Source organism: Phycomyces blakesleeanus, assembly GCF_001638985.1.
Source record: "Phycomyces blakesleeanus NRRL 1555(-) unplaced genomic scaffold PHYBLscaffold_3, whole genome shotgun sequence".
Lineage (NCBI taxonomy): Eukaryota > Fungi > Mucoromycota > Mucoromycetes > Mucorales > Phycomycetaceae > Phycomyces > Phycomyces blakesleeanus.
The window spans coordinates 2,011,719-2,037,183 of NW_017265136.1; the positions used below are offsets into that span (position 1 = coordinate 2,011,719).

The following is a 25,465-nucleotide window of genomic DNA, read 5'->3' on the forward strand; positions in this document are numbered from 1 at the left end:
ATGATTATTATGCTTATTATTGTTTATATATATATATATATATATATATATATATACTTTTTATATTTATATTTATCTTACCACACATCATCATGTTTTTCCCAATATTGAAAATCATGTCCAAAATCGTATTCAAGCCCACTCGGCTCTTTTACCTTCAAATGGTATACTTCAAGATATTTCCAGCCTTCAAGAGTATTTACGATATTATCATCTCTCTCGTCATTTACTCCAATTGCCAACACTCGGAGAAGCGGAATCAACCGAGGTAGGGTCTGAAACCTTGTAAGCGGGATATACTCAACCTTCCACACAAATATTTTCAGGCATGGCATAAACCTCCCAAATGATTTTTGTAGACCTGATCCCACAACCTGTAATTCGACCAGTTGATTACAATAAGCGTCCATTAGTATATCAAAATCTTCGGAGACCATTGGAATTGTAAGAATCAATCGGTTAATTGATGAAGACCAATGTGGTAGTCCACATATCCCAGATATACAAGGTGGCGCAAATACTCGGAGTGCACGGGCTTGGTGCAAATGCTCGTCTAAACTAAAGTCAGCCGAGTAGGTCAACCGGAGTGTCACCAAATTCTGGATGTGTTTATGCAGCCAGCCATAGTCTGAACAAGGACCGTGCTCGTATGTGAGATGTCGTATACTGCGTGGTATATAACTAAAGGTGACCTTGTCTAGTTTACAATATTTGAGGGTTAGGGATTTAAGACAGCCGGTGTTGTTCCTGTGGTGCTGCATAAGGATACTCCGGACTTGATGGTCCGTTGCTCCGTGTAACCAAAGTTCTTCTAATCCTTCAAAGGATGTACACAAAATTTCACTATGGCGTGTGCATAACTTCCCAGCTTTAAACGTTCGGAGGTTTCCCAGGACGGGTTTCAGGGCACCGAGTTTTCTTGAAGACATATTGTGAAAAAAATCAGGAATCAAGTATATATTCAAGGTCTGGAGTATTGGTGGTTTGGATCTGATGCTAATCAAAGCATTTCCGGTTAGTTGAGTCGCACCGGCCAAAAACAAGTGTTTGATGTGGATCGCTTTAACGAGGATCATTTTAAAGATAGTGTCGGTCACCTGGTGGCAGTTGTACAGATTGAGACTGGTCAGATTTTGAGTATCAAGTGTTAAGTCTCTTAAAACTGGATCTGTCACTAAATTACAGCAGTCCAACCGAGAAAGATCAAGCTTGCGTACAAGCGCACCATAATTGTAAGAAGAATAAAAGCCATGATTGTGTTGGAGACTTTGTTTCGCAGTTGCGGTAAACAGGTTACGTATATTGAACAGGTCTTTTTTGTCGCGTAATACAATAGTGTTGTATATTTGTTTTGAGACAACGTTAAACCAATTGTGGTTGATAGTAAGTAATTTTATAATTTCTTTCTTGGGTAGATAGGACAAAATGTGAAGGATGATTTCAATAGGAATCCGATCACCCATGACTTGAATGTCAAACCAAAAAAAAAAAAAGAGAGAGAGAAAAAGAAAATAAATCAGCTCCAAGAGTATATATGTATATATCTATGTGTGTGGGCGTGCGTGCGTATGGGCGTGCGGGTGTGGGTGTGGGTGTATACGTGGGTGTATATGTGCGTGTGTGTGTGTGTGTTTGTATCAGCTTGTTCAGGTTTATCATTTTTGCTTTCACTCAACTAGGTTCACACTAAAAAAAAAAAATGAAAGGTGATGTCATTAATTATTTTGTAAATTGCCCTAACAAAAGAAGAGGTAAAAGAGGAAGAAGAAAAAAAAAGCTCTTTTTTTTTGAAACATATCTACATATATTTATGATTAGATAGATGAGATTAATGGCATGTAGTCAGTAAGTATGTATATTGGATTTGTGTATATGTATACAATGTCAGAATTGAAGTTCTATACACATAACACATACGCATATACAAATAAGGTAGAGATTGATATTTATATATGAGTAAAGATCAAATTCTTGGCCAATCAGAACCCTCGATCAATTAAAAAAAATGTGACACATCTAATAAAATAAAGCTAATGATGAAATCAAGATCTGTATAGAAATATATGGCCAAAAGTAAATGTATTTGCTAATATGGCTGCAAGTCTTTGCTTGGGGATGTGTGGGGAAGACTTATTTTATGTAGGATTCACGGGATATTGTTATATTCTTATTTTTAAAAGTCATCTTAAGATCTCAAAATAAATCAGAGATGGTGGATAGTGTATTCAAAGTAATACAGTGTGTGCGATGGCGTTTGCATAAATAAGCCAATGGCAGATTGACTGAGAAACGCTGGGTGCCTGAGGTAACAAAATAGAAAGTCAAAATCTGGATCTTCGGATTTGATATTCTTTGTCCCACTCTGTCATTTTTATTTTCTTCTATCGTCTATTTGAATTATAACCCTTTCTTTCTTTCTCATTCACTCATTACCACAATGGCAACCAAGAAACTAGGTATGTCTATTTGTTAATAAGTATCAAATTTTCTCACATAGCAAACAGATACATTCCAATACCTGGAAAAGACTCTTGCCGAGAGAATCATGTTCCTTGACGGTGCTATGGGTACCATGGTTCAGCGTCTTCGCCTTGAGGAATCGGATTTTAGAGGTAAAAACCAAGATAAATGCCAGTAGACATCTCCTATTGCCAAGCGTCTAGGACCAGTCTTGTTAATCTTAACTTTACACGGAGAATAGGTACTGAATTCAAGAATTCTAAAAAGGACTTGCGTGGAAACAACGATTTGTTGACCTTGACCAAGCCTGATGCGATTTATACTATTCATCGCCAGTATCTTGAAGCCGGTGCCGATATGGTCGAAACTAATACTTTCAGTTCGACCTCAATTGCTCAGCTCGATTATGGACTTGAAGACTATGCCTATCGTCTCAATAAAGAGGGTGCTGCTTTAGCAAAGAAGGCCTGTGATGATGTATGTGTATATCCAAAAGATATCAAGTATATATACGGCCTTTTAATTTAATTTTACTATTTGGAATTACAAACTCGCCATCATTATCTTGGGCTGACATTTATATCCCTCACAGGTCTACAAGGCTACAGGTGTTCCTCGTTTTGTGTGTGGTGCGGTCGGTCCAACCAATCGTACAGCCTCAATCTCTCCTTCAGTAGAGAATCCAGCATATCGTAACGTTACTTTTGATGAACTCGTGGAAGCTTATTCAGAACAGATTCGTGGTCTTTTGGATGGTGGATCCGATATTCTTTTGGTCGAGACTATTTTTGATACCTTAAACGCGAAGGCAGCTATTTTTGCTATTGATGTAGTATTTGAAGAGGACAAGTAAGCTCAAGAAATATTTGGTGTGTCGCAAAATTTAAGATGGGGCTAACGATTATTGCTCTTTTTTTTTAGGCGCCCAAAGGTGCCTATCTTCATCTCAGGAACTATTGTCGATCAGAGTGGTCGTACTCTGTCTGGACAAACAGGTGAAGCCTTTGTGACATCTCTCAAGCACGCAAACCCCATGGCATTTGGTCTCAACTGCGCTCTTGGTGCTGAACAGATGAAGCCTTTTGTCCAAAACATTAGTCGTTTTACTGATACTCATATTATTTGCTACCCCAACGCTGTAAATATAAATCTTTATTTATTTATATTCACATGTGCGTGTACGACCATTGTATTCAATTTTTTGTTTCTGTCATACAGGGTCTCCCCAATGCTATGGGTGAGTATGATGAAACTCCTGCTGCAATGGCCAAGAATGTCGAGCCTTTTGCAAAGGAGGGATTGGTCACGATTGTGGGCGGATGTTGCGGTACCACTCCTGACCACATTAAGGCTGTTGCCGATGTGTGCCGTAAGTACCCCCCTCGCCGTAAGCCCAGCCCAAAGAACGATGTAATGCTTCTCGCCGGTCTGGAAGTCTTGCGCGTGGATGAAATGACAGGTTTTGTCAATGTGGGTGAAAGATGCAATGTTGCTGGTTCCCGCAAGTTCTGTCGTCATATTCTCAAAGGAGAGTATGAAGACGCTCTGGCAATCGCTCGCTCCCAAGTGGAAAATGGTGCCCAAGTTGTCGATGCAAACTTTGATGAGGGTCTTCTTGACGGAAAGGTGGCAATGTCAAAGTTCCTCAATATGGTCTCCTCAGATCCAGACTGTGCAAGAGTACCACTCATGGTCGATTCTTCAAACTTTGCTGTAATCGAGGCTGGTCTCAAGTGTGCCCAGGGTAAATGCATTGTCAACTCCATTTCACTCAAGGAAGGCGAGGCCGATTTTATTAAAAAGGCAAAGATTGTCAAGAGATTTGGTGCCGCCGTTGTTGTTATGGCTGTAAGTTGATTATATCTATGCTTGGCTACTTCCCTTTTTTTCTCACACTGGCATTTATTGCTCTTAGTTTGACGAAGATGGTCAGGCTGTTGAGTGTGAGCGTAAGCTTGAGATTTGCACCAGATCTTACCGTATTCTTGTCGATAAAGTTGGGTAAGGTGTTGATTATGCAAGAAAATCTGTCTTGGTTCTTTTTATGCATTTGTACTGACTTTATTATGGTTAGTATTAACCCCTACGACATCATCTTTGATCCCAACATTTTGACTATTGCTACCGGAATGGGTAAATTACTTTTTTTTCTCCTACTCTTGCAAAATTTGTATTTACTTATGTCTTATTAACATATACTTCTTTGCGACTTTTTATTACTAGAGGAACACAACAACTATGCAGTCGAGTTTATCAATGTCTGTCGCGAAATCAAGGCCAAGTTACCCGGTGCTAAGATTAGTGGTGGTGTATCAAACTTGTCATTTGCTTTTCGTGGCATGGACAAGGTTCGTGAAGCCATGCACTCTGTCTTTTTATACCATGCTATCAAGGCTGGCATGGATATGGGTATTGTCAACGCTGGTTTCTTGACTGTGTACGACGACATTCCCAAGGATCTTTTGAAGCTTTGCGAAGATGCAGTCTGGAATCGTGATCCAGAGGTTACAGAAAAGCTACTCGATTATGCAAAGGCTCACTCCAAGGATGCCAAGAAAGACGAAGATCTTGAAGAATGGCGTGCCTGGCCAGTCACACAGAGAATCTCCCATGCTTTGGTCAAAGGTATCATGAAATTCATTATTGAAGATACCGAAGAAGCACGACAAGACAAGAAGGCCTACCCTCGTGCACTGAACGTCATTGAAGGTCCTTTGATGGCAGGAATGGGTGTTGTTGGTGATCTTTTTGGTAAGGGTAAGATGTTCTTACCCCAAGTCATCCGATCCGCTCGTGTTATGAAGAAAGCTGTCGCCCATTTGGTGGATCACATCAAAGTTGAGAAAGAGCAGGACATGCTTATAACTGGTGAAACCGAGATGAAGGGACATGGCACCATTATCATGGCCACTGTCAAGGGAGATGTACACGACATTGGAAAGAACATTTGTGGTGTGGTGTTGGGCTGCAACAACTACAATGTTGTAGATATGGGTGTCATGGTGCCTTGCGACAAGATCATTGCCAAGGCAATTGAAGTAAAGGCTGATATTATTGGTCTCTCTGGTCTTATCACACCTTCACTTGAAGAGATGGTTATTGTAGCCAAAGAATGCCAAAAGGCCGGTATGACGATTCCTATTATGATTGGTGGTGCCACTACCAGTAAAATGCACACTGCTGTTAAGATTGCTCCTCAGTACAAGTATCCAGTCGTTTACTCTCTCGATGCATCTCGTTGTGTGGCAGTCGCAGCCAACTTGTTGGATGAAGCTCGTAAAGAAGAATTTGCTGAAGATGTTCGTGAAGAGTATAATGAGCTCAGAGAAGAATATTTGGACGGTCTTGAAGATAAGCGCATGCTGTCACTCGAACAAGCCCGTGCCAAACGTCAGGTGATTGACTGGGTGTTGAACCCTCCTCCAGCAAAGCCTACATTCTTGGGTACAAAGGTGTACGATGACTACCCTCTCGAAAAGCTTGTGGATCGCATTGATTGGAATCCATTCTTCCAGGTTTTCCAGCTCAGAGGCCGATACCCCAACCGTGGATATCCTAAGATCTTTGATGATGAAGAGGTTGGCGCCGAAGCGAAACGCCTGTTTAACGACGCCCAGGTCATGCTCAATATGATTCTCAAGAAGAAGTTGCTCAAGGCTCGCGGAATTATCGGTTTCTATCCAGCTAACTCTTCTGGTGATGATATTGAGATCTATACAGACGAGACACGCACCAAGGTGGCAGGTGTTTTCCACGGTTTACGCCAACAAGTCGAGAAGGAAAATGACGAACCTTACTACTGTCTTTCCGATTTCGTTGCTCCTAAAGAAACTCATGTGGATGACTACTTGGGTATGTTTGCTGTTAGCAGTGGTTTTGGATGCGATGAATTGGTAGCCAAATACGAGGCCGACCACGATGATTACAACAGTATTATGGTTAAGGCCATTGCCGATCGTTTGGCCGAGGCTTTTGCTGAGCTTTTGCACGAGCAGGTCCGTAAGGAGGATTGGGGATATGCAAACGAGGAAAAGTTATCTTCGGCCGAGATGTTTGCTGTTCGTTACCAAGGTATTCGTCCTGCTCCTGGTTACCCATCCCAGCCCGATCACACTGAAAAGACTACAATGTGGGATATTGGAAAGATCGGAGAAAAGACTGGTATTATCCTGACAGACTCTCTGGCAATGGACCCTCCTTCAAGTGTAAGTGGTCTGTACTTTGGACACGAGAAGAGTAGTTACTTTGCAGTTGGAAAGATTGAGAAGGACCAAATCACGGATTATGCTGCCCGTAAAAAGATGGACGTTAAAGCAGTCGAGAAATGGTTGGGTACAATCCTTGCCTATGACCCTTAAACATCACACAAATTATTTTAATCACCTCGGTACCCTTGTGTCATTTTAAATGGAATCCATGCTCTATTAAATAGATTCTACGTCCATTGAATCATTCTTTTTTTTTCAGTTTGGGTTAGAACATTGTTATCCTTTGTAGACCCTAATCCCACATTTTCTCACATAATATATAAATATAAATACTATCTCTTTTACAAACCACATACAAGCCTCTCTTCTATTCCATATCGACTATGCGCTTTAAGCCTTTATGCGAGAAATATCAAGCATGTTTTTTTTTCCTTAAAAAGAAAAGAAAGAATACTGCTTTGTTAGCATATGTAAGGGTGATCAAGGCAACATTGATTGATGAGATTTTGGAAGCCCTAATTTACTTTTAACTAGAATTATGATTTATTTACTTTGTGGAATTGTTGGCATTAAATTACTACAAGACATATATTTATAATACTATCAAAACTTACGATCCTCTAACTGCTAAGGTATCAGACGGGTTTCGCTACAACTCGGAATGCTTACATGTGATATCAATTGCGAACAAAACACAGCGCAAATTATGGGACAATTTAAATAATGATCCTTTACTTCCAATATTCTTTATAGTGCATAATAAAGATTATATTTTAAAAAAATAGATGCTAAAGAAATGTAATATCATACAAAGAACTATTAATGAAAGACACCAAGGCACATCTTCAAAGGTCAATTCTCTGTGAAATACATAGTATTTAGGCGGCACTTTAACGAACTCCCAGGACCCAAGAAGTAAGGCCCCATGTAAGATCTAATATTGGTTACTTTAAATAAAGGATCTTTTTCGTTCAATTTTTGTTGTGTTTTTTGAATGAATTTGATGTGTAGAAAAAATTGCCAGAAACTTAATAGATTAAGATTTAATTAGTGTGAAGGAAAACAAACTCCTAGCCCATAAAACTCATTTGAGACTAATATACATTCACATAATATAATGATCCAAGGATTGTCAGCCAGAATTACAAATAAACTCTGTGCATAAATGTAAGAAGTCTACAAAGTACCAGTAAAAATAAAAAAAGAGAAATGCGATAAAAAATATTTGATAATTTTGATCGGTTTTGTATTTCCCAACACAGTAGATCAAAAAGAAGGACATCTACAATTTATTTTTTCACCAAGAAAAATCAAAAATACCCCTTTATTTTATGTATGTAGTCATATAATACCTCTTTGATTCAATGAAGTTTGTTTACAGTCTTAATAGTTCCTACATCAGTGTTTGAAATTTAGTCTTATATATATACTTTTATAGAATCCCAACAATTTTCACACACTCACTTTATATGACTTATTTGACGCAAGAGATTTTGTATGACGTCAAAAGTTTGTATGCAATATGTGTTGAGAAAAGAAGAAAAAAAGAAAAAAAAACCCCGCGCGGCCTTTTAAACAAATAGGTTTTGAAGTTGGATTAAAGATATAACGCGTTTTAGATACTTTCTTTACTCTCTTTTACTTTCTTCTTTTACTTTATTAATTTCTCAATCATGCCCGGAGGAGGACAAATGCCCACAACCCCAGAGGTTCCCAAGCAAAAGGCTTGCTTGATCTGCATTGACGGATGGGGTGTGTCTACTGAAGAAAGCCCTCGTGGCGATGCTATTCGCAATGCCAACACCCCAGTTATGGATAAATTGGAGAAGGAATACCCATTCACTACTATCAGTGCTCATGGTTTGGACGTTGGATTACCTGCTGGATTGATGGGTAACTCAGAGGTCGGTCATCTCAATATTGGCGCGGGTCGCGTAGTGTACCAGGTAAGAGAAAACGAATGGGACGAACACCAAAAAGGAATAAGGTTTTTTTTGTGTCCATGCCAAACCCATACTAATTTAGTATGCTGTAATTGATAAAAGGATATCGTCCGTATCGATCTTGCAATGAGCCAAAACGAGTTCGGCAAGGTTGAAAACATTAAGGGTGCCTTTGAACATGCAAAGGCTGGTAACGGTCGCCTTCATTTCCTCGGACTTGTGTCTGATGGTGGTGTACATGCCCACATTGACCATCTTATTGCCTTATTGAAGGCTGCTAAGGAAGCCGAAGTTCCCGAAGTTTACATCCACTTCTTTGGTGATGGTCGTGATACCTCTCCCAAGTCTGCTTACAAATATATGCAGCAGCTCGTTGATGCCACAAAGGAGCTTGACTATGGAACCATTGCCACCGTCGTAGGTCGCTATTATGCCATGGACCGTGATAAGCGTTGGGAGCGTGTTCAAATTGCATTCGAGGCTCTGACCGAGGGCAAGGGTACCAAGGCTGATGACCCAGTCAAGGCTATCGAAGAGCGTTATGAGGCTGGTGAAACTGATGAGTTCCTCAAGCCTATCATCTTATCTGAGGAAGGCCGTATCCGTGACAACGACACTCTCTTCTTCTTCAACTTCCGTTCTGACCGTGCTCGCGAACTTTCTCAGTCATTTGGAATTTCTCCCTGTCCTTTCGACTCAAAGGTCCCCGAGAACTTGGATATCTATACCATGACTCAGTACAAGAGCGATTTTCCTTTCAAGATCGCCTTCCCTGCCCAGACCATGGACAACGTACTGGCCGAGTGGTTGGCTAAAAACAAGATTCCCCAGGTTCACATCGCTGAAACCGAAAAGTATGCCCATGTTACCTTCTTTTTCAACGGAGGTACTGAGGCTCAGTTTGACCTCGAAGACCGTGGTTTGGTGTCTTCTCCCAAGGTTGCCACCTACGACTTGCAGCCCGAGATGAGTGCCCAAGGTGTGGCTGATAAGGTGGCTGATGCCATTGGCTCAGATAAGTATCCATTTGTGATGTGCAACTTTGCTCCTCCTGATATGGTTGGTCACACTGGTATCTATGAAGCTGCTATCAAGGCTGTTGAGGCTACCGATGCTGCTATTGGCACAATCTATGATGCCTGCAAGAAGCACGGCTACATTTTGTTTGTCACTGCTGATCATGGAAATGCCGAGAAGATGCTCTCAGACGACTTCAAGACTCCCCACACTGCCCACACATGCTCTCCTGTTCCTTTTGTCATGGCTTCCCATGAGTTCAAGTATGTTGAGAACCCCAAGGGCAAGTTGGCTGATGTTGCTCCCACTATTCTTCGTGTAATGGGCCTTGATGTTCCTAAGGAGATGACCGGCCACAGTCTTTTGGATGAGAACTAGATTTAATACATTGTAAAGACTTGTAAATTAATATAATAATAAAAACAAAGAATAAGAAGCTCTTTCATCGCTTATCGAGATTATGGTTAACAAGGCAGCAACGGGGTTGGATGTGACTCCCCACATTGTGATGCTTTTTTAATACCCGACTTACCATAGCAGGCCTTGTTTGATTTTATTTTTAAAAACCAGACCCATTTCACGTCTGGCTCTCTCCCTTTTGTTTCCGCTTTTTTCTTGTTCTTGTCCTTGCTCTTCCTCTTTTTATACACACACACATACATATATTATCTTTCTCTTAAAAATCAGTCTTGAGTTCTCTACTCCATTGACCTACTCGTTAAATTAATTCTCAGAATATTTACGGAGTATGCTGATTTCATACGCTTGGATATTCATTACTGGCATCATTGTCTTTTTTATTGTCATCGTCATACTCTTATGCTTCACTCGGTCGGCCATCGAATTGCCCATTGGAGGAAGCGATGCCGAGATTGACGAATGGCCAGTGGAGTCAGAAGATATGGTAGCCACCTTACCTGAAGACGCTCGTATAAGCTTTGGACTTGCAAGAAGTAAGCACAAAAGAAAGAAAGAATATAAACAATAACAATAAAAAATATCAAATCGAAACCGAAAATATCTATATATATGTGTGTGTGTGTGTAGAAAATAAACTTACGTATGTCATTTAAACAACACAAATATATATATATATATATATATAAATTATTAGCTTGGCAAGAACACCACCCACCAGATAGCATTCCAACCGACATTACTCCACCACAATACCTTTCAATTCAAGAGAAAGGAGTCTCTGCATTCGAGTTTGAATGGGAGCCAGATACCAGCTGCTTTGTAGCTGGTCGAACTGAAGTTCAATTCGTTCACGGAGAGTGCTGTGTACAGACTAACTTACCGCTACCCAAACAACAAGATGTTTATTATTGGGAAGCAAAGATGTTTGAAAAACCCGATACAACTACTGTGTCTGTAGGTGTGGCTACAAAGCCATTCCCTAGTTGGCGACTGCCAGGTATACTTAAATAACACATCCTTCCCTTTATCTGGCTGCGCTGATTGTGGAATGAATAAAACAATAACACATATACACACAAATAGGTTGGAATCGCTATTCCGTTGGTTATTTTTCTAGTAATGGTTGTAAATACTTTAGTTCCCCATTCAACGGCAAACCATACGGATTTCCTTTCAATCATGGTGATGTCGTGGGGGTCGGTTACAGACCTCGGACTGGAACTATCTTCTTTACCCGCAATGGCCGTCGTCTGGAAGATGCTTACACCGGCCTTCGTTGGAACTTATTCCCTACAATTGGTGCAAACGGACCTTGTCAGGTGCACGTCAACTTGGGTCAGATGGGCTTTGTGTTTGTAGAAGCCAATGTAAAGAAGTGGGGACTGGCACCATCCCAAGGCACACGCGCACCTCCGCCAGCCTACGGTGCTGAGCGTGGATCGGTTTTGCTGGCATCAGGCCAGCAACAACAGCACCAACAATCAGCACAACAATCACAAACAGAAGAACAAGCGGTCTTGATACCCATGGAAGACCCCACTCATCAGCCCCCACCCTATGCATCCCCCTCCTCTCAAACAGATCCATAAATATTCTTTCCATTATAATATACAGTAGATCCTCACTACATAACATCAATTCAGTAATATTAAATCTCTCAATCAATTATAAACTTGTGTGTCTGTGTGCGTATGTGTGACTGGTAGACAAAAGGCCCAAAAGGGAAAAGAACACGTATGTCTAGAAAGTCATCACTGTACTTTTCCTAATGACTGACCTTAACAACAGCGAAGGTACACACACACAGATATATATATATACATACACTTGTGTATACATGTGTAAATACACCTATACCAATCTTCATTTGATTAAAGTATCTTTTTAGCTGTGCAAATCAACAAGAATGACTCTGTTCAAGCCAAGAATGCACTCGATGACGAGATTTCTAAAGTAAAATCATTTGGTATCATCTTATTGGATGTTCATCCCTTTTATAATTATTTAGTACTTTGGAGAGAGTCTTTTCAAGGAACTTCATACACACACAGATGTAAAACTGGTGTTAGGATACTTGTCATGTGCAATTGCAGGTGGTGCCTTTCTCTATGAGTACAAGACTAGTTTCCAAGAGGCTCAGTCAGTTACCTTATTGTGTGTCATCGCATTTTGGGTACTTCAATTTGGTATCTCGATCTACAGTGCCACTGTCGAGAAGGGAGTTGTATTTTCTGGCAAAAATGAAAAGGTAATTGAAAGATAGGTAGATAAAAAAAATATGTGGTATCTACAGCAATGTATGTCCATATATGTATATATGCATTTATGTTTTACTGGATACAAAAGTAATAATAATAACTCATAAATTCAATAACGGTCATCTCTGTGTAAAGGGAACTATCTTGGTAAAAACAACAATGGAGCCCTATTCGCCTATATATAAGCTTGAGTTGGTCTACAAGGAAACCAATCCTCCCAAAACAGTGACCTACACCCTTAGTAAGAGTATCGCTAGTTGGATCACTACCAAAGGCATCGTTGATCAAGTCAGATTTCATGAAGATCTCCAGCACAGTTTTGACAAGGCCCTTAGTTCTCTTCATAGGGAATAAAAGATTGGAAATATTGATCGAAAATTTATTATAATAATACCAATATAGAATTATAAGAGAAAACAGTCAGTAAAGTCTGTCAATCAATCAATCAGTCTTCTTCTTCTTTTGATTATATTATGAATCGCAAACGTTTACCAAAGAACCAAATATCTGAAACAGTCGATCTTACATCTGATGACGATGAACGATCAAACACATTACCATTACCAAAACGTCGCCGAGAAGATCCTCTCGAAACTGGATTAAGTGGGGATGTCGATCAATTAATGATTTCATCCTCAAGTGACGAGTCATGTCCAGCGCCATGGTTAAGAGACATGCGCAAGGCTCTTACCCAAGTCTTTCGTCTTAATTCCTTCCGAACTCATCAACAGCAAATAATTTCTTCAGCTATTCAAGGCAAAGATGTGTTTGTGCTAATGCCAACTGGAGGAGGCAAAAGCTTATGCTATCAATTACCAGCCATCTTACAGAATCATGCACCAGGTGTCAGTATTGTTGTTTCCCCACTCTTGTCTCTCATGCAAGATCAAGTTCATGATCTCGTGTGTGTTAAAGGCATTGCTGCTGCACTGTTGAATAGTCAAATGGGGGCTGCTCATCGTCGCTGGGTATATAGTGAACTCAAAAAACCATCCTCTTTGATGTGCCTGCTGTATGTAACACCAGAAATGCTGGAAAAATCAAAGGAACTTGTCGAAGCTCTCAGTTGTTTGTATGATCAAGACCGCTTAACCCGTTTTGTAATTGATGAAGCACACTGTGTTTCCCAGTGGGGTCATGATTTTCGACCAGATTACAAGCTACTTGGGAATGTTCGTAACCGGTTCTCGGGAGTTCCAATAATGGCCCTGACAGCTACTGCTACACCTACTGTTGAAGCGGATGTCTTACGCTGTCTAGGAATGCAAGAGTGTAAGGTATTCAGACAGAGCTTCAACCGAAAGAATTTGAGGTATGGTATAAACCAAATATTAAATCAATCGTAACTAGGATTACTCATAAGGTTGAAATATAATTTTAGCTTGGAGGTGGTAACCAAAACACCGCGGTCAATGGCTGACGATATTTATCAATTTATCGACGATGGACGTAGAAATCATAGTGGGATTATTTACTGTATCGGACGTCAGCAATGCGAGTCGCTTGCAGAAGAGCTACGAGAAGCTTTTGGCTTGACTGCAGAGCATTATCATGCAAAATTGACACCAGACATGCGTAATAATGTTCAGCGAGAGTGGAAGGAAGGAAGGATCCGGATTATTGTGGCTACAATTGCATTCGGTATGGGTATAGACAAGCCCGATGTACGTTATGTTATACATGCATCTATCCCTAGCTCCCTTGAAGGCTACTACCAGGAAATCGGTCGTGCTGGTCGAGATGGTCAACCTGCTGTTTGTCGGCTATATTATACTTATCGTGATGCAAGTGTTCATCGTGGGCAAATTGATCGTGGTGGAGGAAATTCGACACAAAAGGAACGCCTAAACACCAACCTTAATGCTATGATAGCTTATTGCGAAAACGTCATTGATTGTCGTCGTTTCCTAGTTCTGAAATACTTTGGCGAGACATTTGATGCTAGTGGGTGTAATCAGACTTGCGACAACTGCCTTGGCGCAATGAACCAGACTAATATTACTAAGGATATGACCAGTCTGGCAATTGAAACTATTCGCCTTGTCCGATCTGTACAAAGTGCCGGCGTTACTTTGTTGCAGGTACTTGATATGCTGAGAGGTTCGCAATCCAAAAGGTTTGTGGATAATGGTTTTTTGGAGGCGACTTCATATGGTGCAGGCAAGCATCTTTCGCGGCCTGATGCGGAAAGATTTATGAAGCATCTTGTAATAATGGGAATTTTGGTCGAAAAAACCGAGTACAACAATATGGGATTCTCTTCCGCCTACCTTAAGGTAAGAACTCCTTGAAAATATTCTTATATTGTTAGAAAAACTATTAAATACCTTTTGGAATTATTTTAGGTTGGAAAAAAAGCATTAGATGTCGAACGAGAAGCTCTTAAGGTGAATTTGAGCTTCTCTAGTACAAATGTAACACCTTCATCATCCAGCTCTTTAAGATCTGCTGAAACTTCCGGAGAACCCAAGCGACGTACGAAAGTAGTACTGCCTGGATTTGTTACCGCGTTATCTCTCACCAACAAAGACCAACCTAATACCAGGTCTACAGCAAAATCCGGTAGTACTTCAAATGCTACTGGGTTTACAAGACCTGTAGTCACACCCAAAAAAGGGAAAATTACCAATTTTATTTCACCACTGAACACTCGCAACTAATGTTTTAATAAAATCTAATTTGCTTTATTTACATAAATAACATAATACTTATATAAATTTTACCTTGGTATAATTCATAAAAGTATTGACCAGTTTAACAGAACGTCTCGTAAAAGTATGTGTTTTTTAAGTTATATTTTGCTTATCACAATCAGTCGGTTATTGTGTGTAAATAGTAAAGGCCCTAATACATCCCATGGATTTTATAGGCGTCTTATAATTTTAACGGTGCGTATTTAAAAATCAAGCTACATTAGAATAATTCGAATTCAATAAAGCTTGTCATAATGCCTTTTCATTAACATTACAAGTATTTTATAAGCCAAACCAAACTAGATTTTATACAAATTCTTAACGAGTTTCAAAAAAGATTCATGAAATACTATTTTTAATGGTTTATTATGAGTTTGGTTTGTGTAAGCTACGTAAAAATAAAATCATGCCAAAGCATATTTTAGCTTGCATTACGACTAATATTATATTTGAATTATGGATGATTTTTATTTTCGGTTGAGCCAATATTAAGTTCCTGGCTCATTACTTGGAGCATAACTTGGTTGCACATCTTGGCATATGGGTTATCCTGAATCGTGATGTTGCGAGCAACTGAGTTTCCATACTTTGCTCCTATAATAATCTTGTCAACATATATGCTCTTCTAAAAAACATCTACTTCAAAGTACTTACCTATCGCAAAATCCTCCTTTGATCCCAAGATATCTCCATTCTGACGTTTAATAATAGCGCGCTGCGTGTAAGCCTAAACATTTAAGAGATAAAATGAAAATGAGTCGTTATGAATAGATTTTCTAGTCGTTAATACCTGTTTCAGTATCTTAGGCTGTCCTTCTGCCAGTGAAATTACTTTGTTGAGATCATGTAGAGCCTCATCGTTTTTGTGAACCATACGGTATAATTGTGCCCTTTATTTGGTTCAGTCGTTTTTCATGACGGTTATGTGTGTGTTTGTGTGTGTACCTGTTATTATAAGCCGACCCATAGGTTGGTTCCATCTCAATACACCGATTCAGTAATTCAAGTGCACCACCTGTTTCATTTTTCTCGGCTAATTTGATTGCATCCTTTTCGAGGTGCTTTAATTCTTCAAGTCGCCCAGGGCTTAGGGTACATACTACCACCAAAGTATATAGCATTTTTTCTTTAAACACCTCGTTTGTCTTGTGATATCTTGACCTTTTCTCTTCTTTACCTGAAGTGTTGGTTATTGATTGATTGATTGAATCCAAAGGAAGTCCTTGGACATCTGTGGTGAAAAGTTAGCATTGGATATATGTTTAAGACATCGATCGCACTTGCCTGGATTAAATATAAGCTCAAGGACAGCATCATCCGAAATAGACATATTGTGTTGCTTATTAAGACAGTTAATAATAAAAGGGTAGAAAGCGAAAGAAAGGTGTGGTGTACAATGATCGTGAGAAAATAAAAATGCTCATTGAACGCTCTTTGCATACATAACCAAACCCCGCCGTTAAGCAGACACAAAAGAAAAATGCGGATTTTTGTTAATCACCTTCCATAGTTAGAATCCATGGAAGGGTACATTTGAGTAAAGCTGACGATTACTATTATGTGATTTAATACAATTTGCTTTCCCTAAATATAATTAAGACAATTATAGAATATTACTTATTATGTAGATTACTGTGTGTATACTTTCAATTTTAGGTATAATGGTTAAGGTTAAAAACAACTCCTTGTTATGATGGAAATATGTTTGTAAAGGTTATTTAGCATGGTATACAATAGAATTTGGGGTGCAGAAGCAATAATGACATTCTCAGTGTATGCTCAATATTAGAAAAAGCTTTATATAAGTCTGTTCCAAAGAATGTCTTTCCCATTGATAGTTATCTTTAGATCCATTGACAAATGCTATTCACATAATGTGGGAAGTCATAGTGTAACATTGACTGCATACACCAAGGATTGTTATAAATATCTTTACAGTTTGAGATGCTTTATACCCAGAATTACCGAAGCTTGTGTCTCTTGACACTGTTTACTAAATACAAATGGAAGATGTACTTATTTCAAAGCCGAAATATATTTCTATGTCTTTTAATAGTTTAAATTATATACAATCCGGGTTTAATTAGCTTCACTCTTTTTTCTCATATTTTTAGAAACACTAATATATGGTGGCTGTAGTCTACATTAATCTAATGCAGGATTCATATATATGTATAATAAACGCTTTATTAAAAGCATGATGACTTACTATCCAAAATTAATGGTGTAAATAAAATTCTCATCCATGTGAGCTTAATATATATATGTAATATAATTCTGGGTAAAGGTTCAGGTCAATTAGGAACACCTTTTCTAAAAACAGTGGATATATGTTTAGATATTATTATTATTATTATTATTATTATTATGTTGCTCTGTATATTTTATGCCTAGCTTTTATCCTGTACTCCGTGATACTTATCGCATTCGTAAGACTATTGAAATAATAACTGTCCAAAGATCCCGACTACAGCATGTTAAAATACCACGTTGTACACTAGATCACTAAGATATCATACTTATCGTTCAAGATAAACAAGATAGGCATCTCTATTAGTCATTCTAATACAATAGAGTTTTTATTTGCGTTATACTGTTATCATTGTTTATAAGTGTATTTACCCAATTTATTATGTTCATTTGCTGAAGCTTCGTTTACATTATTAAGATGTTTGTTTTTTTATTTAATATTAGTGTACATTTTTCAGCAAACAACAACTTCTTTCACATCAATTACTATACAGAATCCTTTACTGATTTATCTTTAGTTAAAAGTTACTTAAAAAACTCTATATTATTTAGATGTTTTAACTGGTAATAAATCAGATTGAAATTCTGCTTATCAAATAACGTATTCGATTGGCTCGATTTTTTTAATACAATTAAATATATACTTTCCCACTTTTCTCGAACATCTCAATCATTTTTTGTCAGCCACAACATTCTCACATGGATAATATTGCCCAGTGTATTTGGCAAAGTTGAGTAGAAACAGGAGAAATGAACTTATCGTCTCAATGGTTTAGTAAATCAATTATAAATTTTATTCGTATATTTTATTGAACTTTAGACACTCTATCCAACAGGGTAGCCAAAAATGGTGGCAAAAATGACTAGGACAATTCCAAGAAAGGCTGATATGATAAGCAACAGAAATGTAAATAAATTGAGACCCCTGTGGGACCGAAAATTGACAAAGCTAGCCGGATTATAATAATTAATATACACAATAGTCTCAAAGAAAGAATACACGATCCAAAGTAGAACGAACCACCTTGAGGATTCCTCTTCATCATATTTGGCCCAGTACCCCAGTAGTAAGGGAACAGCTACAGTCGACACCAGTACAATCAATTCCCAAATCCCACCTGGCTGTATAGATATGTCTACTCGTTTTGTATCTTTGTCTTGAAACAGTCTTTCTAAGACTTGAGGTGTTATTCCACTCTTTTGAGTGACATCGTAAGCAAAGTCAATCCTTCTAAAGGACATTGAATTTGGATCTTGAAAACAAAAGTTCCAATATTTCATTATCGAGCTTCTATAAGTAAATTTTGGGATCGATCGACTGTCCGGATATGCTTCCTCGTTATTACAATGGATGCTAAATGCTGCCACCTGCGAATGCAATGCCAACATTGACAGAGTTTGAAGTATAGACATAATCAGAAAAACTAGCATGATTATTTTCGACCATCTTTCGCCGCGTCCTCGAATGCATTCATAGACTATATACAGAATCTGGATAGCAGAGATAAATACTTCTGTAAGTGAAGTGCTATCAATATTTGATGCACCTTGGAGCTGCTCAAGCATATCTATCGGCAAATATCGTACGAGTGATGGACATACAGGCACTTGATATTTGCACATGGACCCTGACCCAGTAACTGTCATGTCTTTAGATGTGTATTTACATCTTGGTTCAGAGCGCACATTGCTAAAATCGTTATATCCAATAAAAAGGTTGTCGTTTAAAAGACAATGTTTTACTTTCTTTGCTTTATCTAGGCCAAGATGATGTAAAAGCGCCGCAAGGTATGGTGCATTGTCATTTTCTCTGCTGTCAAACTCTCGTAAAGCCTCTTCGTATTCTTCAGCCCAGTTTTTTATTTGAATGTCATAAGGTTGAGCTGTGTTTGTGTTCGTGTTGGAGCTTGCGAGTGTTCCTGTTCCTGTGTAATTTTCATCTGATGAGATTTCCCGGAGAAGTATTCTATTGGAATCTGATATGTCCGCTACTACTTCAGCACTAGTAGATTCTTCTGCATGGGATACATTTGACTTTGTTTTTTTGTACTTTTTATACCATTTGTTAAATACATCGATTCCGAGAATCTTATCTGCACTGAAAGACTTTACTATCGAGCCCATAGCGTCATATATACCACTTGTGGGGAATCCTAGCGCATTCATTCTCTTGAACGAGGTAGAAAGTGACATTGTGCTTGGATCAGGGCGAACAGTCTTTGCGTGTGCCAGATAACCAAGAATCACAGTTTTAAGAATGGAATAAGCAGCGATTTCTTCATCTGATACAGATTCTGTTGCTGACAGTGGTGCAGCAGAACACCCAAGAAGTACCAAGCATAATAATAATTCAATGATAGGTATAACGCTGTGTTGAAGTTTAGCAGAGACCCAAGACATGGCATTAAGGCAAAAATACTATAAGAAAAAGAGGCAGATTGTTATTTTTTAATGTTATTTAAATGTATATATCCCCAGTTTAACCTGGGGAATAAATTTCTACAAACTTGGAAATTGTGTACAAGTGCATGTTGGTCTGTACCAAGTTACACATATTAAGCCTGACATGTTTTATCTCAGAATTCTACAGTTTTTTTAGTAGTAAGTATATAAAAGAATTATACACTTTTTGATTTCGGCTTATATATCTGTGTATTTTATTTGAACAAAAAATACATAATTAAAAGTGATTACTACATCAAAGAAACAAATCAGATAGTAACTGCAGAATACATACAGCAAAAGAATGGAACTCATAAAGTTTTCTAGTAAATCTAAATTTTAAGCCTAAAAAGTATCAATCTGATAAATAAAATGACCTTTCACTGCGATGAAAAATAAGGATTTTAGTTGAAGATTTTGTAAGTTTTTTTTGTGGGGTTAAGGATCAAGGACGTACCTGAAGTTCAAGATAGCGACACGCTCTCTAATCCACGAATAATTCTTAAAAAATTGACGAAGTTATGTTCTCTAAGAAAAAAAGCTGGGTTGGTAGGTCTTGAATGATTTATAAGAATATTAACAGTTAAACATTGATCCCCGGTTGTAATATTACTTTAGGAGCTCATGTTATATTACAGCTGGTATTTGAGAGCAGCGAGGTAAGCAAGGGCTGGGAACTTGCTTTAGTTTTACAAAATATAGCTAAAAACATGAAGAATGGTGATTGGACATGTCAAACGTATAGATAAAATAAACATCAAACCCACTTTTTCAGAATAGTCTTCCCATTTCTACGCCTTTTTTTTGTTAGAGATGTATTGATAACATCTTAGTCTAGCCGCAGAAGAGTGCTCATAAATGCAGTATGGAAGTTATTTTTGTTCATAATTAACAAATATCCAAAGGTCACAAATTATGTCGTGTTTTTCAAATAAAAAGTCATAAACTTAAGCAATTTTCTCCAAGTCAGGGATGCAGACTCTTCTGGATGTGGACTATTGGAGAGTGCTGTGCTTCTGGTTTGAGATAAAAATACCAAAGCCGTACGTTTTTGCTTATCCCTCTGAATCTCATAACACTGTTTTTGGTAGCAAAAAGGTTTTTGTTATCGAAGCCAGTTGTTGTTCCTCATAAGGCTACTTTTTTCGAGAATGATTTCTAATAGCTTCCCCGAGATATGTTGGCCCACAATTCGAGTATCAATATATATATATATAGCATAGAAACCAGAATCAGTAAAGATGAAAAGAGTGAAAAGGTTAATGTCCATAATATTCTAGGACTTGAAAAATATGAAAGGGAATGCTTTATATAACTAAAGAAGACAGGAGTTGTATGGTAAGTACAGTAGAATAGTGTATCTGATATAAGAGCATATGATAGATTAGAGTATCGATAGCCTATTATTTTTTTATTGTACATTACAGCTCTATGTTGTGTTATCCGATATAGGCAGTTACTTATAAGATATAGGGAAGTGTATTTTTTTCATAAAAGTAAAAGGTCAAAAAAATTAACTATGCAGAATATTGCTTACAATTTCTAAAATTTCCTTTTTATAGTGTAGTTAAGAGCCATCAATATGTATACTTAAAAAAAAAGAGTAAACTTATTATTTATAAATTAATGTAACATATCCTCTGTGAAGATCGTTTGACCAGTACCAACTGTCAACTAATCCATAATCATTGCACAAAATACTTGGGTGGGGTAATTGTCCTCTACTTTTGTGTCGATAAGCCATAAAGTATTGCTTGGCATATTCAACCTCTTCCTTCGAAAGTGCTTGAAGCACAACTACCTCAGATGCAGTTTTCGGGGGATTGAAGCAATGGAACCATAATGTATCCCCAGAAGTGTATTTGGATGTGTATCCAGATAGCATGCCTTTTGATAAGTTGTCATTGTTTTGTATCCTTGCACAACTTGTCTGTTCGATAGAAATTATATTAATCTTTAAATTTCTATGGCGATATTCATCAAGATTCGTGTCTTCCATAGAATAAAATACAACCTGATCTATTTCCAAGTCTTTGAAACAAGTGTTTGACATATCAAGACATAGATTTCCAGTGTCTTGAGAAATAAGTCCAAGCACCGTTAATTTGCTTAAGCGCATGTGAGCAAGATTTGCGCATCTGAGCGAAAGATGATTAAATACACAGGACTTTACTTTGGATTTTGCGAGCTCAATTTGCTCCAAGAAGTGTGAAGTATTATTATCTGAAACCACAGAGCTGAGCAATATAGTGTCGGCTGAAATACTAAGCTTCTTTAGGACTGGGCAATTGTTCAATATATCGTCTAATTCGATGATACTGTATTTTGCTTTGACGGAAAGATCAATTAAACGTCTATATGAAATAGGTACAGCCTGGAATATACGGGGTATCTGCGCAGAATTGGGTTTATGCATTACTGCTTTAATATGGAAAGTTTCTAAGCTCTTTGAACATGCTTCAGAGCATTCCCTAATAATCCTTGCTGCTGTGAATGGTAAAAAGTCGTCTATTCCAATTGTAAGTCCAAGACGCTTAAGAGGGAAGCTAAGCTCTTCAAAAATTTGCCAAAGTGTTACACCTCTCCATGCCACCGCTGGATTTTCACCCAAGCTAAAGTTTTCTAAGCGTGGAAAGAAATAAGGTAGCTCTAAGAACGCACTAATTTTACCAAGTAAAATGTTATTTGTAGGTTCCAGATAAGTTGAGTGAGCTTCTGATGAGTCTTTTCCTACTGATTTACTATCTCTCCATTGGAATGTGTGTATATTCTTGTATTTAATGGCGCAATAGAAAAACCATTCAAGAGACATATTTTCAATGTCAAACTTTACAGTGTTTAATGAGGTCGCTGGAAGAACTGCTTTTATTTGAACCATATCAGTTTCTGGGATACGGAACATTTGAGATTGCAAATTTAGGTACTCTAGGTTAGGTAGGACAGAATGAATTGCTTCCAGTGTTTTCCACCCGATTGATGAAGTTGATCCAGGTGATTTGTTTTTGATCACCAGAGTTTGAAGAAGGGGCAGGCCGTTTAACATACGCTGAAGTTCCTGAAAGTTGTCTTCGTTGGGGCAATGTGGAATACATGTTGTCAGGTGTCTTAAAGATTCCCACAAACTCCAGTCCGAACGCTTTGTTAAGTGGGTTCGATACCACAATCCTTTTTCGATCTTTAGGATCTTTAAGTCTGGAAAATACTTTTGTAGTTTGTCAATCGTGATGTCACTCAAACTGTCTCGTGAACCAAGGTCCAAGACCTGTACATAAGAGCCAGTGTGTAGATACATCTCTGGGTTTTCGACAAGCTTTTGTAGAAGAATATTGAGCTCTACGTCCCTAAGGATGGATATTTTCTCCCATAGAGAAGCTTGGAACGGCATAGACCATGCTTTACAGACATATGCACAGATAGATGCTTCTTTTCTTGTAGTAAAAGAAGCAATTTTTTTCAATATTTCGAATGGAATCTTGATCGACATTTAAAGGAGAAAAAGAAATAGAGAATACACACTAATGATTATGGCTTTGGCTTTATTAATTTATTATAGCCACAATGACATCTTGTACAAAGTATATATTTTTTTTAGAAAAAAGTGTTGTCTCGGTCTATTTTCTTTGTTTTTCTTATTTCTTATATTCATCACTCATTCTTGTAAATTTCTTTCATTTATTTACACCTTGTGTTAAACAAGGATATTTTTTATATTCTTTTTCTGTTATAATTATTAAAAGGGATCATTTTCGCAAGCAACATACTTCATTTTCTTCTTTTTTCTGTTATTGTATTGTGCTTTGTATGCATTAGTAGGCCAAACATAGCTTAAATAATAATTGCTGTCATGTCACTCTATCTGTAAGATCAATTGATGGGACAAATTATTTCTTGGTGTAATTGAATACAAGAACAGTCTGTTGGTTTGCCATTCGACAGCCGAAATTATATGAAGCATTTTAATGGTTTAAATCTCATGTTACCTTACTTTTTCTTCTTCTTTCAAAATATCTCAAACACCAGCGCGTCGTACTGAAAAAAAAAGAGTGTCAAAGAAAAACGTCTTTTTAATGTTCAGAATATTGAAACAAGATTTTATTTTTGGAAATGTATTTAACGTGGTTGAACAAAAGATATATTTTAAACTCATGAATTTTTCAATTTGTTTCACTTTTGGTACTCCTGCTATGGGGCGGTAATTCTGGTTGGCGGTCTTTCGGCAGAACATATGGCTTGTCAATCTTTAAGTAAATCAATTTCGTAGCGTATTTATATATCCAAGATTATTTTCAAATATTTGTAGGTTATTGTAGAACACTTTATTTAAAGTTGCTCATACTAATTATTGATATATGTATTCGTATATTACACTATAAAATAAAGACTTATTGGGTACAAAAACTAAAGCATAGGTCATTTGATATATATATATATATATATAATATCTTATTTCATATATACTCTTGTTTTTATAATATTCGTCAAAACCAGTAAATAGTTGTTGACTTGTATTTCCGATATATTTTTGGGGCTTTCTCAAATAATGAGCAAACCAACCAAGTTATTTCTCACAAGAAATAAAGTTTTGGTACACCGAGTGATTGATAATACAGTCTCTTTTATATATATATCAATTACCAAAATATTGGTGCTTATCAGCAGCTTTACTGGTCGATGTATTGTAAGAAAATCCCAGAATTTAAAATAACAGTCTTTTAGCTATGAAGATATGCTAGTGACAGTAGGATACACCAAGCAGCCAAAAGGATTGTTGCGATATTGTGTCATGTTCAAGCCATTCTATTTTTGATTAATATTTAAGTAGACTTCTTATAATACCGTTGGATGCGATTGGTAAATGTCTTGTGTAATTAAGTGAAGTAAAATATAATACAGACCAATAGAAACTTATGTAGCTTATTATATATAATATCTGCTTTTACTGCTAATTATTAGAAATAAATATGTAATATGTTTGTAAGAATGTGATCTGATGGAATCTGTATAACCTGTAAGCCATGATCCGTGGCTGGAAAAAGACAAAAATAGTACACTTCTTTTCTATTATTGGGTCGCGGTCTTTGGAAATGTAATTTTTGCTTCGATTAAAAAAGTGATAACAACGGATGTATAGTAGCCGTTAAGATAGTAATTTTAGTATCCTTTGCTAATGAATAAGGATTGTATCTCAAGTAAAGAATCAGACCGTTTTCATCCATATTTTGTCATATTGAGGTAAAGAAAATATACTATTATTAAAACCACATAATTACACCCGTATGTTAAATAATATTCGAAGGCGTAATTTTGCTTTGTATGTGTTAACTATAACTGTGTATTTTAAGCAGGGTAAACTTTTTTTTTCTAGTTAAACAAACCCTTTGTTTTTATAATCAGCTTGATGGTAAAATTTATTTCCACCAGTCTCAATAGTTTTCTCGCTTGAAATCAATATACTTTATATGGGCCAAATATGTTCTGATAATTTAGTAGTTATGATGTGTCCGAGATCTATTCATAAACAGCACCTACACAGTTTTCACTGCTGTAATCACTTTTTTTGTATAGTCCTAGATATTTATTTTATTTTATTTTTCTATGTTTAGAAGAGCTAAAAATAATATTATTAGAATTAAGGAAGCCTCAAAGCTTTTACTCAACAGTAAAGAAGTACATTTTATGGTCGACAGAAAAATTGTGTTTTCAAAGGTTATATTAAGGTAATCCCAAAAATAAGAGCTGAGACTCTCTTGAATAATTATATAAAATTGTCTTTT

At 37.4% G+C, this 25,465-nt stretch overlaps 9 protein-coding genes across 9 annotated transcripts; 5 read left to right on the plus strand and 4 right to left on the minus strand.

Annotated features, from left to right (window-relative positions):
• Nucleotides 1–77: 77 nt before the first annotated feature.
• On the minus strand, nt 78–1,463 carry PHYBLDRAFT_163844 (hypothetical protein; the record flags this gene model as incomplete). Its single annotated transcript, XM_018434880.1, has 1 exon — nt 78–1,463. The coding sequence occupies one exon, from the start codon at nt 1,461–1,463 to the stop codon at nt 78–80; it is 1,386 nt and encodes a 461-aa protein (XP_018296793.1).
• A 236-nt stretch (nt 1,464–1,699) lies between these two features.
• On the plus strand, nt 1,700–6,818 carry PHYBLDRAFT_163845 (hypothetical protein; the record flags this gene model as incomplete). The annotated part of the gene is made up of 10 exons (XM_018434881.1): nt 1,700–1,751; nt 2,181–2,230; nt 2,498–2,612; nt 2,702–2,937; nt 3,053–3,309; nt 3,382–3,598; nt 3,679–4,308; nt 4,376–4,461; nt 4,535–4,593; nt 4,684–6,818. The coding sequence occupies 10 exons, from the start codon at nt 1,700–1,702 to the stop codon at nt 6,816–6,818; spliced, it is 3,837 nt and encodes a 1,278-aa protein (XP_018296794.1).
• Nucleotides 6,819–8,359: 1,541 nt separating this feature from the next.
• Nucleotides 8,360–10,006, plus strand: PHYBLDRAFT_18255 (hypothetical protein; the record flags this gene model as incomplete). The annotated part of the gene is made up of 2 exons (XM_018438639.1): nt 8,360–8,614; nt 8,714–10,006. 2 exons carry the CDS (start codon nt 8,360–8,362, stop codon nt 10,004–10,006), a joined length of 1,548 nt encoding a protein of 515 aa, XP_018296795.1.
• A 723-nt stretch (nt 10,007–10,729) lies between these two features.
• PHYBLDRAFT_90335 (hypothetical protein) lies at nt 10,730–11,493 on the plus strand (the record flags this gene model as incomplete). Its single annotated transcript, XM_018443750.1, has 2 exons — nt 10,730–11,045; nt 11,132–11,493. Coding segments are annotated over 2 exons (678 nt in total), but the record flags the coding sequence as incomplete, so codon positions are not given.
• A 323-nt stretch (nt 11,494–11,816) lies between these two features.
• On the plus strand, nt 11,817–12,719 carry PHYBLDRAFT_185336 (hypothetical protein; the record flags this gene model as incomplete). Its single annotated transcript, XM_018439061.1, has 4 exons — nt 11,817–11,841; nt 11,937–12,001; nt 12,057–12,296; nt 12,442–12,719. 4 exons carry the CDS (start codon nt 11,817–11,819, stop codon nt 12,658–12,660), a joined length of 549 nt encoding a protein of 182 aa, XP_018296797.1. The 3' UTR covers nt 12,661–12,719.
• An 80-nt stretch (nt 12,720–12,799) lies between these two features.
• PHYBLDRAFT_130908 (hypothetical protein) lies at nt 12,800–14,995 on the plus strand. The gene is made up of 3 exons (XM_018429391.1): nt 12,800–13,618; nt 13,688–14,582; nt 14,652–14,995. The coding sequence occupies exons 1-3, from the start codon at nt 12,930–12,932 to the stop codon at nt 14,964–14,966; spliced, it is 1,899 nt and encodes a 632-aa protein (XP_018296798.1). The 5' UTR covers nt 12,800–12,929; the 3' UTR covers nt 14,967–14,995.
• Nucleotides 14,996–15,444: 449 nt separating this feature from the next.
• Nucleotides 15,445–16,363, minus strand: PHYBLDRAFT_37402 (hypothetical protein). The gene is made up of 6 exons (XM_018440090.1): nt 16,284–16,363; nt 16,177–16,230; nt 15,945–16,098; nt 15,790–15,889; nt 15,654–15,726; nt 15,445–15,593 (listed from the first exon to the last, which is right to left on the minus strand). The coding sequence occupies exons 1-6, from the start codon at nt 16,327–16,329 to the stop codon at nt 15,454–15,456; spliced, it is 567 nt and encodes a 188-aa protein (XP_018296799.1). The 5' UTR covers nt 16,330–16,363; the 3' UTR covers nt 15,445–15,453.
• A 1,711-nt stretch (nt 16,364–18,074) lies between these two features.
• PHYBLDRAFT_62484 (hypothetical protein) lies at nt 18,075–19,803 on the minus strand (the record flags this gene model as incomplete). Its single annotated transcript, XM_018440976.1, has 2 exons — nt 18,075–19,667; nt 19,753–19,803. The coding sequence occupies 2 exons, from the start codon at nt 19,801–19,803 to the stop codon at nt 18,075–18,077; spliced, it is 1,644 nt and encodes a 547-aa protein (XP_018296800.1).
• A 1,500-nt stretch (nt 19,804–21,303) lies between these two features.
• PHYBLDRAFT_163852 (hypothetical protein) lies at nt 21,304–23,175 on the minus strand (the record flags this gene model as incomplete). The annotated part of the gene is made up of 1 exon (XM_018434882.1): nt 21,304–23,175. One exon carries the CDS (start codon nt 23,173–23,175, stop codon nt 21,304–21,306), a length of 1,872 nt encoding a protein of 623 aa, XP_018296801.1.
• Nucleotides 23,176–25,465: the final 2,290 nt, after the last annotated feature.